Source organism: Ambystoma mexicanum, chromosome 2p (assembly GCF_040938575.1).
Source record: "Ambystoma mexicanum isolate Mex_15411 chromosome 2p, UKY_AmexF1_1, whole genome shotgun sequence".
NCBI classification, from domain to species: domain Eukaryota; kingdom Metazoa; phylum Chordata; class Amphibia; order Caudata; family Ambystomatidae; genus Ambystoma; species Ambystoma mexicanum.
In genome coordinates, this window is record NC_090923.1 from 546,637,022 (window position 1) to 546,653,267 (window position 16,246).

At 44.3% G+C, this 16,246-nt stretch overlaps 1 protein-coding gene across 1 annotated transcript in view; it reads left to right on the forward strand.

The window, feature by feature from the left end:
• Window positions 1–15,865, forward strand: part of GLYCTK (glycerate kinase) — a 76,091-nt gene extending 60,226 nt beyond the window's left edge. Inside the window, exons 2-5 of the mRNA XM_069644002.1 lie at window positions 1,932–2,382; window positions 3,249–3,400; window positions 6,163–6,338; window positions 7,146–15,865. Of these exons, the coding sequence (XP_069500103.1) occupies window positions 1,991–2,382; window positions 3,249–3,400; window positions 6,163–6,338; window positions 7,146–8,030 (1,605 nt within the window). The 5' untranslated portion in view covers window positions 1,932–1,990 and the 3' untranslated portion in view covers window positions 8,031–15,865. The remainder of the gene's footprint in view (window positions 1–1,931; window positions 2,383–3,248; window positions 3,401–6,162; window positions 6,339–7,145) is intronic.
• The last annotated feature ends 381 nt before the right edge of the window (window positions 15,866–16,246 follow it).

A 16,246-nucleotide genomic window follows, 5' to 3' on the forward strand; every position in this document is an offset into this window, starting at 1 on the left:
TTATCGCCATTTAGGCAAAGACCATTAATAGCCATCCAGGTTTGGATAGTGGTGTTAATCTTAAGGAGAGCTTCTGTGTCTTGGTCATAATCTCCGGAGAGGGGGAGGAGAACTTGTGTATCGTCGGCATAATTAGTGTAAGCTATGCCGAGAGTGTCCAGTAAGTCAAAGAGGGGTTTGGTGAAGAGGTTGTAGAGGGTTGGTGCGGTGCATGACCCTTGTGGGACTCCACAACTGATGGTGGTGGGGGGGAGCGTTGGCCTGGTCTGAGTACACTTTCATGGCCCTACCTTCTAGAAAGGAGGTGATCCACGTGATTGCATTGTGAGAGAAGTGTGCTGCTTTAAATAGGTGAGTGGTGAGGATGCTGTGGTCCACTAGATCAAATGCTGCGGAAAGATCGAGCAGTAGAAGGAGAGCAGGTTTGCCTGTGTCCATAATTTTGGTGATTTGATTCTTTAAATCTAAGAGGGAAGTTTCAATCTACTTCAAAAGAAATGTTTTCTGTTTTAGTTTGGTGATTTATTTCCGAATCCATGTAAAGGCTGTATCAGGCACAAAGGCACTATTATGTGCAGCATTGATTCACAATATCTTGCATTAACAATCTGTAGGCGGTAATGTTCTAATGTAATGCAAATATGCATTCAATGTAATGTTTCGTTGCATGACATGTCACGCTGCTCGAAATTAAACGTGCATAGCAATAATTTTCTCCTATAATGCAATGCAGCAAATCATTCCATGGTATTATTCCATGTTGCAGTTGAAAGTTGTCTCCTACACTCAGTCTAAAGATTGTAATAGGGCTTGTACACACAGATAACACTATAATTATCAGACTTGCTCCTATCTTTGCAAGATGGCCCTTGTAAAAATGCTGCTTTCGTTAAGATGTTTTGGCCCAATGAAGGCACTCTACATCATATAACAGCTGGTTGTTATAAATGTGGACCTTTATTATTTAATTCTGTAAACACACTGTAATTCCTCACAAAAGTGTAAAAACAGCGTATCGAGAGGCAGGTAAACAGAAGTTGTTCCTAAAAGGAACTTTGTACACTAGTTTACCCAACCTACACAGTTTCACTAGCTTCTGCAAAATGGCAGGCACTATAGCAGAGCTTTCAATATAATGCACGTTTTATGTATTGTTTAGCAGCAGATTAGATTGAGGCCAAGGCTTTCTACATACTGCTACAAAAGATCTTGCAAATGGCTACATTTCTCCCTTGCTAACTCCCTTAACCAGAACTCAGTGCATTGCACATTACATCTCCTCGTCGCATAGCCTTTCCTGCTAGCCTGCTTACAGCACTAGTGTAAATGATGGCTCCTGTACGCAGTGACGGCCTTCAAAAAAGCCCACTCTTAAGTAACCCTCTAATTTGAACCAGAGATTTATATTTAAATTTTGAAAGGAATAATCCCTGGCCCTTGGTGGACTCTTAAACGCAAGACACAGTTGCAGTGGAATAAGCACTACAGTCATATAAAACACTTAGCATGGGAAAATGAATGTAGGACAAAGTTTTAAAAGTATTTGTGCTGTCGTGTATGGTTTACATTAAAATCAAAACATGGGTATAATTTCTGGCAAAATCCACATACAAGCAGAAGTGGTTTCCTAAAGTCCAACCCCAGTGCTTAAGTTTGCTGTAGGATCCACCCTCAAACCCTCTAACCAATTCCAAAGGCAGGAAACCTTGAGGTTGATTAGGCCCATTTAGAGATTTCATCTTGCAGTGTGTTGTATGGAAATAAACTATTAGTTGCAGATTCTAGTAAATCCTAGGAGAGAAATGTGAAAGTAGGTAGTGCAATTGTCCATGAGGGGCAAGTTTAAACCAATGCCATAACCTAGTATCACAGAGGTGGTAGAGAAAGAAGACACATGGAGGTACTGATATGTCTCTTTTTCCCTGATGTAGGTGACATTGTGGTGTCCAACAGATAGAACAACATGTACTGAAAATATGGTTCCCTTACAATGGCATTTGCCTTGAGGAACCTGGACAACATTATCCAAGTATCTATGAAAAGGACCTGGAAAGCCCTTCTTACCCACACCAAAACCAGCATATCAAGCCATTACAGCATGTCCTTACCGGAGCATGGGAAGCAGATTTTCAGCAGGGCGGTCCAAGCCGTTCTTCCTGATGCGATCATGAGGAAAAATCTAAACCTAACGCATGGTGCTTCTCCAAGACTTCTCGTGGGAGGAAAAGAGTTTTCCTTTGAAAAGCTGTATATTGTGGGATTTGGCAAGGCTGTGCTGGGTATGGCAGCCACAGCAGAAGAGATTCTAGGGGATCATTTAATACAGGGAATCATCAGTATCCCACTCGGTATCCAGGAATGTCTCCGTAAAGCAGGAAAACGGTAAGGAACAGCAATTCGGATGTGGATTTACATGACCTGATAATGCTTGATATTTGATTCTGAATGTCAAAAATGCTGCTGCTGGCGATGGTCTTCTGTAGTCACATGACATGAATGCACACATAGGCTAAATAAATATGCATTCAGACAAAACTCCAATCTCACTCCTGAAATTGACCCAACTATATCAAGGTCAATTAGTGAATTTGAGAAGTGTTTAGACACAATCTCTCCAGTGGAATATCTAGTTGTGAGTGGGTCTGGTGACCTAACCTTTGTAGATACAAAGGGAGTTGTCAGTTAGAGAGGAAGCAGTGAAGTGCAGTACGAGTGAAAGGTAACAACTTTCATGCAGATGTTAAAGATAAAAATGAACATGTAGAAGGAACCCTCATCTTACTTCCAAAAGCAGTACCTGATATGTTCATGTGAGAGCGTGTGCACTGTCAAGATACTATTAAACATAAGTGAGGGTTGCACTACTGCTCATATTATATTTCGTGGGGGAATCTTGTGTCATGGAGGCTTGCAGTGCTGGTGACATTATTTGACCTCTTAGGCATGAATGATGGAATCTTGCCAGTGCATGTGCACTACATGTCCTATTTATGATGCAAGTTCGCTCTGCTCTGCCTCTTGTTCTATTTCCCTGTGCGTGGAGGATGTGTGTTTGGGAAACTTGTACTATTGCATGCGTTGTAACTTTTATGTATGGAGGAGGTTTGTGTAGCCTCTGCCCGACCTTATCATTTCCTGAGTTAGAAAGATGTGTTTGTTCTTACTAATGCTTGCGTTGCCGTCTGGGTACAATTAGAGTTGCGGTGCTATGACTTCATATCCTTCATCTGGTTTCTTGAACACATCAGGGAGATGCTGCTGAAGTCTGATAGTCGTATTAAGGTCATGGAAGGAGCCCGAAACAACCTTCCAGATGATGCTGCATTGCAGGCAGCCCGAGAGATCCATAAATTATCCCAAAGACTGACTAAAGATGACGTGCTCCTAGTTCTGATCTCAGGTGAGTTCATGGATTCACGAAAACCTAATGTCATTACCTCAGGGTGGAAACAGTTCTTTCAGAGGAGACTATTTATATTGGTTCTGAGGTCCCCTCGATTTCTTTGCTCCCTCCTGCTTCTACTACAATCTGGTGTTTGTTTCCAGATTGCCAGATAAACCTCTTCTTTTGCTTATGCAGCAGTTTGGTTTCTCAATATGCTTGGTCTCTTGCTTTCCTTTCTCTGGGCTATCGTTTAATACTGGGTTCTTTCCCCAGATTCACCGTCCCCTACATAAAACAAACTGTGCTAAACTCTGTCTTATGTAGCTTTGTGAGCCCATCTGCCATTTCTGCAAAAATAATCTTTGTAAAACTGCTGCTTTCACTGTGATAACTTTTTATAAAAAGAGACTCCCCAGTCGCCACTTATCAATTTATAGAGTTCAGAATGAGGCTTTGCATCTGTTTTTCACTCAGATGAGAAGTGACCGTGTTTCTGCATCCACAAAGTTTACACACGGTTCTTTTGCTACCATTTATGATGTTCAAGATCCTCTACTTGGTACATAAATCCCTCCTCCTAATGACTCCTTAATACATTTGAGATCGGGTCTCTACCTCCCCACCCGCCATATTAGTTTTGCATCACACTTTGTAGGGTCTACCCAGAAACCATAAGTGGTGGAGATGTTTTAACTTTATTTAAGTTTGGCTGCAAACAAGTGATGGGTTAATCACGACAGTTACATTCAGAGTAAGTCCACCTCTTAACCAATAACATTCCCTCCCTACACCACAAAGCTTTCCCACCCGTTCTCGCATTCTCACAAATTCCATCTATATTTTAGCAATCCCGTAAGAAATGTGCAACTAAGCGCACCTTATACGTTTGTGCTGGATAGTCGAGGTCACAGTTAAGTATGGGAGTCAGACCTCTGTGAACTGATGCAGCACCTCTTCTTTCGCCACTGTGATTTTTTCGGCAACTAAAATGTCCCAAATCTTTGTCCACCACAAAGAGATGAGCTTTTCTGGCTATTGTGATTTTAGCTGCTAGCAGCAGGTGGGTAATTAATTTGGCCGTTAACCCGGATTTTGGGTATTTATCTGGGACTGGGATCCTTAGCAACATCGCCTGGGGTTCCAACAGGAGCTGAATGTGAGTTATTGTTAATATATTAGGCAACACTACTTCCCAAAATGCTTGAACTAGTGGACATTCCCACCACATATGAAAATACGACCCTATGCACCACATCCATGCCAACAAGTGGGGTCCAAAGAACATTTAATATTATCTAGTATCACAGGGGGATAATCCCAATGATATGTCAGTTTAAATGTGCATTCCTTATTGGTTACGCATTTAGATGTGAAATCATTTTCTCAACCATGTGTCAATCCATGTTTGATCTTCCACTGGGTGACCCAGATCCGCTTTCCATTTCACCATGTATTGGGGCCCAAGCACCCACATATCCTGTAGGATTTTATATAGCTCGGATATGTCCCCCACCCTCGCGTATCCTCTGTAAGTGTGAATTCCATGGCCCCCTTTTCACAAGTTGCCCCTTGTTTAACGGTTCCTTGCAATCTGTGAACGTCAAAGGTAACAACTAAATAGCTGTGAGATGTGATGTAGACCCCCCCTATGACCACTTCATTAAATCTGTATGGCGGAGACCTGGGGCAAAGTCTGGATTATGGAGGACTAGATTTAGTGTGCCCAGACCCACCGGGAGTCTGTTACTCTTCATCAGTATAGTTTAACAGTTACTTTGGTGGAGTATAGAAGTTGGGGCCAGAGTTTACGTGCTGGCCTAGAGATGTATGGCAGAGATCGGGGGGCAACGGGAGCATGGATTGCTCCTTCTCTATCCACTTGGGAGGGGCAGTTGTCCTATTCCACAGGATTATATGTGCTAGCTGCGCCGCCATATAATTACGTATGCTTGGAACTCCAATTCCCCCCTAGTCGTGCATCCCCCATCATCACCGCTCTGAGGATTTATGGCTTCTTGCCTTGCCATATACATTTAAAGACCTTTTCTTGTAGTCGCAGTAGTGGAATTCGTGGGATCTCCACTGGGAGCCTTGTACAATGATAGAGAACCCTTGGGAGCAGATTTATTTTAATTGCTGTAATACGGCCCATTAACGAGATCTCTTGGGCCAATGTACCGCTCTAGGTCTGATTTAACTTCTTTAAAGAGCTTCAGAAAGGTAGCGGTGTAAGTAGCTTGTAGGTGTGATGGGATCTGAACTCCTAAGTTCCCCACTGCTGTTTTTTTTCCCACGAGATTGGACAGCCTGGGCGGAGACCACTCATTTCTTCTTCTGTCAAGCCTATCCCCATCGCTGCAGACTTGTGATAGTTGATTGCGAATCCGAATACCCGCTGAAAGGATTCTTACTCCAAATTTGCTGGATACTGTTGCAGAACTCCCTGAATCACAATCTTTTGCTTGTGTTAACAAGTCATATTTACATCTGTGATCTCCCAAGGTTTGCCTGTATTGTATCCTCATCTGTTGCTGTACGGCACCCTATTAAGCCTTCAGAATTTTCTTCAGGTATTTTGTTGAATTTATCATGCAGAGTGTTTTAATGGTTTTTATCTTGCTGCTTCCTTTTACTACTGAATTCCACAGTTTGTTGCTCTTTCTCTGGCTTTAGCTCTCTTTGTCAGACTGCTGGATCATATATTACAGTGCACTGCCTATCTGACTGCTCTCTAATTTCTTCCTTAAACCCCTCTCATGCGGTTTCTTATTTTATAGGAGGAGGTTCTGCCCTTTTGCCATCTCCCATCCCACCAATCACACTGACTGAAAAGCAAATGGTTACTCGATTGCTGGCATCACGTGGTGCCACCATTCAAGAACTGAACACTGTACGTAAGGCCCTCTCACTCCTGAAAGGTGGGGGCCTGGCACGGGCTGCTTATCCTGCACAGGTGAGTGGGACGGGATTTAACGAAGAGAAATAAAATATCAAGGAGGACACAGGTGAAGGAGAAGGCATGCAGGGAAGGAGTTGAAGGAGGTACAGTCACAGGAAAGGGCCAGCTGCACTTAGCCATGGCATCATAACACGTCTTTTTAAATGTTAATTGCACATGTTCACACTTAAAAACGTAAAACATTCATTTTTTTGCTGATTGATTGGGTTGTTCCATTTAACTTCAGTATTTTAACACCTGCGCCAAGATACAGGGTCTTCTGTCCGGTTCCTCAGGATTTGCGCATGATAAACATACAAATACATACAAATATACAAATGCTCAAACTACAAATCATCCAAAGAAACCGCCATAATGATGTTGTATTACCTCGATTTTCCATTTAGTTTGCCCTTTCTGCGTTGTGAGCAATTTTCTATTTCTGCTGTTTTTATTTACTACTGGTCTTGTTACTTCATATTTGCGTTTATTTATCTGATGTTGCCCTCCTTTTTTCAGTTTTTTAAATTTGTTTCAATTGTTACTCATTTCTATACCTCTTGTTCCGCTCGTGACCTTTCATTCCTTTATCTTCCAACATTTTGCCTGCTCAACCCCATTGTAAAAAACCCAAAATGTACCTTAACTTCATTGATTTCTTTCTGTTTTCTTGCATTTTCATATCTTCCTTTTTACTTTCCGCCACCTTCTATTTTGTTTTTCTCCCTCGCTATCATTCTTTCACCTTTTGCCAGTCAATGTTGTTTTATCCCTCTCTCCAACCCATTTATAAATCTTTGTGCTCTTCTTCTCTATCTTCAGGTTGTGAGCCTCATCTTGTCTGATGTAATTGGAGACCCGCTGGACATTATAGCAAGTGGTCCTACTATTCCAAGCCCCCACAGTGTTCGGGATTGCCCGCTGGTACTAACTAAGTACAATCTGTGGGATGACATGCCTTCATCTGTGCAAACAGTTCTGCAATCTGATTCTGGCCCCAGTTTGGAAAATACACTGGAATTCAGCCATGTCTCCAATACAGTGATTGGCTCCAATAGCCTTGCTTTAGCCGAGGCCAGAAACTATGCTGAAGAGCTGGGGTATGATCCTGTGGTGCTGTCCACAGGAGTGGGTGGGGATGTAGGTAGCATCTCTCATTTCTACAGCCAACTTATCAGCCGCATTTGCTCACACCTGGCCGGAACAGAAGCAAATCCCAAAGCAGATCAAGAACTTTTGGAACTGGTAGCACATCTGAACATTCCAGGCCTGAGCCTCGCAGATTGTTTCAGTGTGGTTAAATGTCTCAAAGATAGAAGAGCACTTTGCCTGCTGGCTGGTGGTGAAACTACAGTCAAGCTCCAGGGAAAGGGGAAGGGTGGTAGAAACCAGGAGATGGTCCTGAGAGTAGCTTTGGAGCTTCATAAAGAATGTGACAACTTAGGGCCTTGTGACGTTCTGTTTCTAAGCGGTGGAACAGATGGGCAGGATGGGCCAACGGAGGCAGCAGGTGCCTTCTGTAAGCCAGGGTTGGTGGGACAGGCGGAGCAGGAACACCTTGATGTGCAGCGTTTCCTGCGCCGTAATGATTCATACACATTTTTTCGCCGATTCAAGCAGGGCCAAAACTTGCTGCTGACAGGTTTAACGGGTACTAATGTGATGGATGTCCAAGTGGCACTGATTAGAAGTTCAGAAAGTAGTTGATGGTCTGTTCCAAACAAGCTCTGGTGCCAATAAATCGGAAGCATGCATGCATACGAATCATCCCCAGGTCATGTAAAGAAGCTGTAAATCGTGCCACTACATCAACGTAGAATATTCAAAACCTTTAATCACTGAGAATAGGAGCAGCTTATTTTTCTCAGCCCCATAACCGGCTTAAAATTATTCATTTTGTGTGAAGCATTTGATAACACACTAACCTCATCAAAAGCATAGTCAGAACAATTCATAAAAAGAAAATATAATACTATAACGCAAAATGCAAAGGTTTTTGTTTAAAAAAAAAGAACAATTTCAATAGAATCATTACACAGTGTAAAATGGCAAAACAATACAAAAATAATACTATAGAAGCACAAATCCAAAATAAATATTCATTAATAGATGCTCAAAATTACAAGAAAAAATGTAAAGAATCCCCCAGTAAATTGTAGCTAGTGTCACAGATAGCCTTAATAATTCACAGACCCTCCAGCAAGTTCCAAAGCTTTTTAATCAAAATACAGCCTAATGTCTTTCAACTGTTCAATGAATATACTTCACTGTATAGATGGCAGATGGTTCAACCCAAGGCACCAGCTGGCATAAGGATTTGTGAAATGGCGCTAGGGCCGTCCCTTTTGCTCTCTTCTCCTGTGGGGTCTTCTCCCTAACCCAGACATCTGTACCCCCAGGGTTAGTGCTACTGATTGGTATCCCCTGCTGTCTAGTAGATGACAGGGCCTAGCAATGAGTCTTCTAAATGCACGCTCACTGGCTCTCTCCGGGACTTCCTAGCATACGCACTCTCCCCAATGTAAGTGTTCTAACAGGGAGTGGGGTCTGCCTTGCAGTTGCTTGGTAGGATTCAAGTGTTTTCACTACACTAATGTCCACCATGACCTTACCCTTCTACTCAACCTACTTCCTCTCCTCTGATCCCTCCCCACCAACCTTCTGTCCCTCTGATGCTTTACTGCCCTTCTCTCCTGCCTCTGCCCATTGTTGTTAAATCTCCTCTCCGTCCTCCCACTCCACTACTACTCGCACACTACTACTACTTCCACCTTACTACTCCTCCCCCCACTACTACTCCTTTTGACCACTACTACAACTCTACCACTACTCAACCTCTTTCCACTACTACTCTCCTCCTTACAGTACTATTCCCCCTCCTCCCACTTCACTACACAAACATCCTCCTTTTACCCAGTATCATTCAATTCAGATTCTCACACACACACACACACACACACACCCCTCTCTCTCTCTCTCTCTCTCTCTCTCTCTCTCTCTCTCTCTCTCTCTCTCTCTCTCTCTCTCTCTCTCTGCAGTACACTTGTACTCACTTAGCCAATACCTCCAATAAACGCCTGCAAACTTTGCTGCTCTTTCCTTCCTCCTGCTGGTCTCTTGGCCCTCCTTCACAGCTGACCTCATTCGGATAACACACATTTCCTATTTCCTGTCTCCATGCTTAAATGTCCCTACCTGTGCCCTGATGTGTCTGCTTTCCCTAGCTAATTCTATTCTAGTTGGAGGTGTATGAGCATGAGGAAACCTTTACAAGAGGGCTAGCACTGCCCTTCCTCGGAAGGGATATGCAACTTTGCTGGCCGCCACCTGCAGACTTTGTAATGGTCCTCATTCTCTGCTCCTTTTCTGCAATGAATGTAATTCGGTAGATGGATGGGCTTCTGTCTGATCGTTGGGTGGCAAGCTTTCAGCTTCTGGTAGATGATCCTTCACACTGGGTCTAACGGGTTGCTGCTCTGTTGCGTTCAGATTCTGCTTCCTCTTCCCTGCAATGAGGAGAAAAAGACTGGTGAGTATCTTGGGTTAGAGGCAAGGTGTGCAACCAATATGTACTACCAACATATAAACTAGCACAAGGGGGTAAGGGTTGGGTAGGGTTGGGTCCCGTAAGCACCAGGGGAAACACTTGGCTCTGGATCTGGGCCTTTTTCACATTGGGAATTTTCAACAGCAAATGTTTTTGTTTTGTGAGGTCCTGACCCTACAATGTAAATGCAGCTTGGATACCTAGCAGTGTTGATCATTTACAGAACAAATCTCTTATCAGACAACCAAGCGGAAGTAAGTCCATCTAAAATTACTTAGCGGGGCTGGGGAGTTGTGGGTATTAAGGTGGTCCCTAAATTAGGATTTAGGTGTGTTTACACATAGGTTTAACAGATTTTGGCTTAAGAGCTTTACCGTGTTAATGCAACGTCATGCTCCATAAACAAGACAACCCATTTTGTATTATATAAGGGCTTTAAAGTAATATTGTTCTTAGACAGAAAATGTTATCTTTTATTTTTTTTACTGCAAATAATGTTAACAGTCCTGTTATTAGAAAGAAGGCAATCATTTTGAGCATTCGCCACCTCTTGGACATGTTCAATCACTACTTCAAAGAGGCTCTCAACAACTCTTGGATTCAGCAGGCAACTGCCCATTAGAATCACTCATATGTTTCTTTTCATTGTCATGACCGGCGTTCCTTAAATCCTCTAACCTGTTCTTGTCTCTGTTTCTCAAGTGTCTTGTAGAGGACCTCACCATCCTCCTGGATTTGTCTTCAAAGTATTCATTATTTATAGAACTGTCTCTCAGAGGCCCTCGCCAAACGTTTTTTTCTTTTCAGCCAATTGTTTCTTATAGACGCTCACAGACCACTTGGCTTCACCCGGCAACTGTTACGCAGATGCTCTGATCAATCTGCAGGCCACTGTTTTTTTTTTTAAAGGTTCTCACCAAACTCTTGATTTTGACAGGAAAGCCTTTTTTAAGGACTTCCACCAACCTCCTGACGTTGTAAGACATGTGTTTTCCAGAGAACTTCCACCAGCCTTGCCTGGCTTTATCAGGCAAGCATCCTACGGAGACTTCCACAAAGCTCTTGGCTTTGTGTGAGCTCTTACTTGGTCAGGAGGCAAGATGCATTCAGGGAATATGGAAAACAGAACTGCTACCCCCACAGATTTGTGAAGTTACCGAAGGTAGTTAGCATGAGAAACCCGTGAGGTGGAGGAGCTTCATCATGTGCCTCCTAACACAACAAAGGACCTCACAATGACATTGGAGCATAAGAGCCTCGGAGGAAGCTGCTGCTGTGCATGAAGTAATACAAATTTCAATATACAAAACCAACAAACACCTGGATATGTTTGATTCTGGAAAGTCCAGAGGTCTTGTACATGCATGTACAAAACATTATGTAATAACAAGACCCCTCCATTTATTATAGACTATAGTGTAATTCCTTTTTACATCTCTACACATTATTTGCTTCCGATGGGCCCCTTCCCTTTGATGTACTTCCTGTTTCATTCTGCTCTTCTATTGTCATGGCTTCTCCATGTTATGGGACCCATTCAACTCTTTATGAAATTCTATTCTTCTACAGTGAGTGGGGGCAGAGGATAAGGTATTGTGAGAGGAGGCTGTTACATTAAGCCTCTACTTTACTTGAGGCCTCACTACTGTGGATTCTCTGTAAATACTTCATTGTCCAGGAGGGCCACATTACAATTCTGGCAAGGAGGTGACTCCCGCGATTCATCGCCCCAAGACTTCTATCGTTCTAAAGGAATACTTGCGATATGTGTAGGTAACTGAGGTTGCTAACAGTATTCTCATTTCAGGGCCCTCACCTACCACTCAGAGAGGACCCGCTTCTTGATGTACCAGTGTGAAGGTATCATGAAGAAAGACACAGACAACAGATTCAAAGTTTAAAATAAACTGGTTTATTAAATCAAATGGCGGGATGGTTGAAGGCCTAACTTGCCTTATGCTAAGGTGGAATTTCGAAACTTAGGAAGTCTGAGTCGATAGACCAAGTGTCCAAAACCTATCCTTGCTTTCACAGCTGAAGCTAAACAATGTGTGGGGATGTCAACAATAAAAGAAATGTTGATCAAAACAAAGTTCCAAGCTTCTTCCAGCTCCTACCTTCCCTTTCGGCTCCCCTTCACCAAGTTTACGAAAGTTCCACAAAAATCTCAAGATTACCTTTCCCAAGTTCAAGCAGTTACACAAATCCTTGGGGTTCCCAGTCAGTCAAATAACTTTATTCAGTCGTATGACCAAAAGTACATCCTAGCAAAACAATTCTAACATTACGCTTCCATATTTACAATCAAACAAGAACAGGAAAGACCCAACATGCTGGGACTCACTGCTGACATTAATACAAAGGAGCTAATCATGACCCCTGTTAAATGGCTTGGGACGAATCTCTGAACTTAGATCCACTGTTCCGGTACCACAGTAGTTGTCAGATCGCTGAATACCAAGGGAATGAGATTCGCACCAGATAGGGCATTGTTGGTTATAAAGTGTTTGGGGGCGGCCACAGTGACCGGATCGGTGGACAGGCTGCCCACAATGCTACTATCAATGATAGTCCGGCCATGACACTTGATTCTTCCCAGTACTTCCCTGGACATTTGTCCAAAAGACTAATTTAACAGAATCCTCAGGTTTATCCGCACCATGGACTCCCAGGTCACAAAAGCACAATCCCCAACTGAATGGAGCCAATGGAGGCATTTATTCAAAAAGGCGTCCCTCGGTTCACGCCTGTCGGGGGAAGTTTGGGTACCCCATGAAGAAAAACAATGGACCCACTTTGTCTCCCCCTACTTGGAGCATGAGCGCACCCCCCCAGAACCCCTTCCCCAAGTTCAAGGCAACACAGTTCCAACAAAATGCGTCTTTGAGGGCTCTGTCCTATTGCAGTTCATCAAGCTCCAGGGTTCCCTTACCCAAGATTCCAACGTATCAACTTATACTTGGTTTTAATCTGTGTGCTTCGGGCAGAGCACAGCTTCCCATTGTAGTTGTCGGCAACCGGAGCTCAGCCAGACAGTTAGACCCTTCCGTGACCCACACTCAGCCCGGGGGTCGCTCGTCTTCTCCGGACTCACCAATTCTGGTTTCTCCGACATGCTTCTCTCCAGCCCGTTCTTTTCCCTGCTCTCTTCCATGGTGTGCAGTCCCATCTTTTATGATCACTGGAAGTGTTAAAGGCCCACGGGTGTGGGTCAGTAGGTTTAATTGCCTGACCTATATACAGTCTATTTGTTGGACATGCCTGATTTTCCCAATGGTACTCTTTCTCAGTCTTCTTCGTCTCAATGAAAATACCTACTGGTGTTCACTACTCCTAGTCGCCACTTCCTCGTCCAAGTACCGTAATAGGTTGAATGAGGAAAAGTGACGGGAGCTAGTTCACAGTAACCCATAAAGGTTGGGCGAGGTTTCAGTTGCTTCTCAGAAGGGAAAGGGGGCTACCATGTCTCGCCTGTGGGTACCCTTTTCCCAATCCCAAGGACCCCCCCACCTAGGTGATCCTCCCTTGCTTCTCCACCCCCAGTGTCAAAATCCAAAAGCGATGGCCTTTCCCTGGCCAACTGAGAAGAGGATCCACCAGATATTCATTAAACGAGTGACTGTGTCATTGCTTTTACCTATCCACATCTTGTCCGCTGGCCCAAAACCCTTCCAGTCTATTTGAGCTTGCTAAAACTTATCTTTGGATCCAACTGTAATTGGTGAAATGGTGGCCTTGCTTTAGTATTTACCTTAGGACATCTCTGGTTTCATGAGGCAAACGTATACCACCAGATGAACTGGACAGCAGGATGGAGGTCTTAGCCTAGTGCCACAGAATTCATGATTTTCTCAACAGAAAATTGCTGTATGAACCAGGTGTACCTTCTGAAACTTTTCCTAAATTGAGATACTAATTGTGTGCTGCTGTCCATTATAATGTTCACAGAGAGTCCTGGGGCCTCATTACGGCTTTGGTGGTAGCCATGCCGCTATTGGCGGCATGGCTGCCTCCAAAACCGGGTCCGGGTTCCCTGAATGGGGAATTACCGGGCCATTCCGAGTTTGGAGGGCCCGGTAGTTCCTCCCTCAGGGAACCCGGGCCAGGATCTTCCCCATTCCCATTCGAGCCCTGTTAGGGAGAATTCACTGTTTAGGCTGAATTTTCCAACCTAGTGAGTCCCCCAGCAGCTTTGTTGGATTTTTGGGGTTTATTTTTTTCTCCTGCCAAGAGTGAGACTCTTTTACCCTCACTCTTGGGCATGATATTTGAGTGTGTTTCTTTGAATCTAGATGTGTTTAATGGGCTATGGGGTCTTTTACTCCATAGGGCTTCATGTGTTTTTGTGATGTGTTACACAGCACCCTCAGTGCAGTAACACAGGGGTGTCATAGTGTCCTCCCAGTATAGACTCCATACCTTGGGACTGACTACTGTCTCCCAGGGCATGTAAAGTCACCATTGACTTAACTAGTCTTAAATTCTGAACAGAACCAGTACAAACCATCATATTGTGGACGTACTAGCTGGGGCAATTCAATTGCCCCAGGGTCTGTTAGTCGAGGGGGCACGTTATGGCTGGTGGCAGTGGATACTACTTTTTATATTCAACCGTGAATATTTTCCTATGGGATTTCCCATTGTTTTAGGCTACTATCTTTATTTAATTATTTACGGTAGCCTCGACCATACCGCCGGTTTATTTAATTAATATTAATTCTCCGGTTGGTATTTTTTGCCAAAACTTGATTCTAAAATGGCGTTTGTGATCTCTTCTGTGACTCCAACCCAAGTCGAGCCCTTTGTTCCACTTTTTGGCGGGCTTCTCCACAGAAGCCCTCCAAAGTGGTGCCACTCTGTCTGGGGTACTTAGGAAGGGTGGAGGGGGATTTAGGCACCCTGGACTGAGTTGCCTAGGCAACTCAAGTCGCACTCCGTCCTGATTGGCCCAAGTGGTGAGCCGGCCGGCTCACCACTTAGCATGTTTGAGTGACAGCTAGGCTGAGTGAATTGGGGTTTTCTGCATAAAAGCAGGGCTTTGGGGACTGGAACTTCAGAAGTCGCCACAGGACCTAGGAATCCGACGAGGAAGAAGCTGAGCCGACCTGCCACGACGCCACCACTGGTAGAGCCCTGCTGGACCATCTCACCACTTTTCCCAACGACAGAGGAGATCTCCCGCCAGAGAGTCTTCTTCCTTTGACTGGTGGGGATAACCAGTTTCACCGTCTTTTTGCCTTCCCGACGTACCTCGTGGCCGCCTTGCCTGTGCCAAGCACCCCGGCAACCGGGATACCACGTTTTACCACGAACAAAGGTACCACCTTTAACCGGAAAACTCCGCGGCTGGTTTCTTCCCTGGTAGTGCATCGACCTTCATCTTTCCTCCAAGTCGAGATCTTCTCTTCCCCTGGACGACAACGCGACTTGCACCCACTGCCAGGAACAACTGCCACCGCTGGAGGATCCTTCCCACTTAAGGTACCGTGTCCCGCCTGGCTTCCCTTGCTACCGACTGTACGGGGTAGATTTAGCTCCCGGCTTTTGAACCTGGGTTAGCCTGGGGCACCCTGGCTAAACTTTCCTAAGCCTCTCTAAACTCTTTTTGAACTCTCTGCAAGACTTTCCAAGCCTAGTGTAACTGTGTGATCTTGGGCGCATTTGTGCTCTGCTCTCTCTAAGAGTGGGCCCAGCCTTTGGACTTTGGCTCACCAGTGACTTTTGCTCTTCTGTCTTGTTCCTGAATCTTAGAGTGGTGTACCTTTCCATATTCTGTCTTTTTCCCTCCCTTTCTCACAAACTTATTGGAGTGCCATCTAGTTAAGCGCTCACCTCTGTATGAAAATAAGTGGTGTTTTACTGTGACTTATCTGATAAGGAAAAAGGGATGTATATATTACAATAGTAACTGTGTTTAGAATATTTTACAAAAAGAGTGCTGGAGTGTTTCAAACAGTGTGTTTTTAAATAAATAATTATATACTTTGATACCAAAGCTCTGGTCAGTGTTTGCTTGTATTATTGTGGCTGAGTGCCTATTGTGTATACTTTGCATACTGCCTAACTCTTCTTGAGAGAAGTCTGACTGCTCAGCCACAGCTACCAGGTAAATCTGGGTGGTACAGACTGCTACCAAGTGGGTTTACTGCTAACACCTGTAGTCCTAAATCTTTTGCAGTGTTCCCTAAGGGAACTGCACAGGTTTCTGCCTAACAAGCCCCCATAGGGCTCAAAGGGAATGGGTGCAGGGAGCTAACAACGGGCCGATTACGACCGGCCTGTTGTTAGCTCCCTGGTCCCCTCGCAGGACCCGGTAAGGACGCCTGGTTTTACCAGGCGTCCTTACCGGGTCCTGCGAGGGGACCTCGTAATCAGG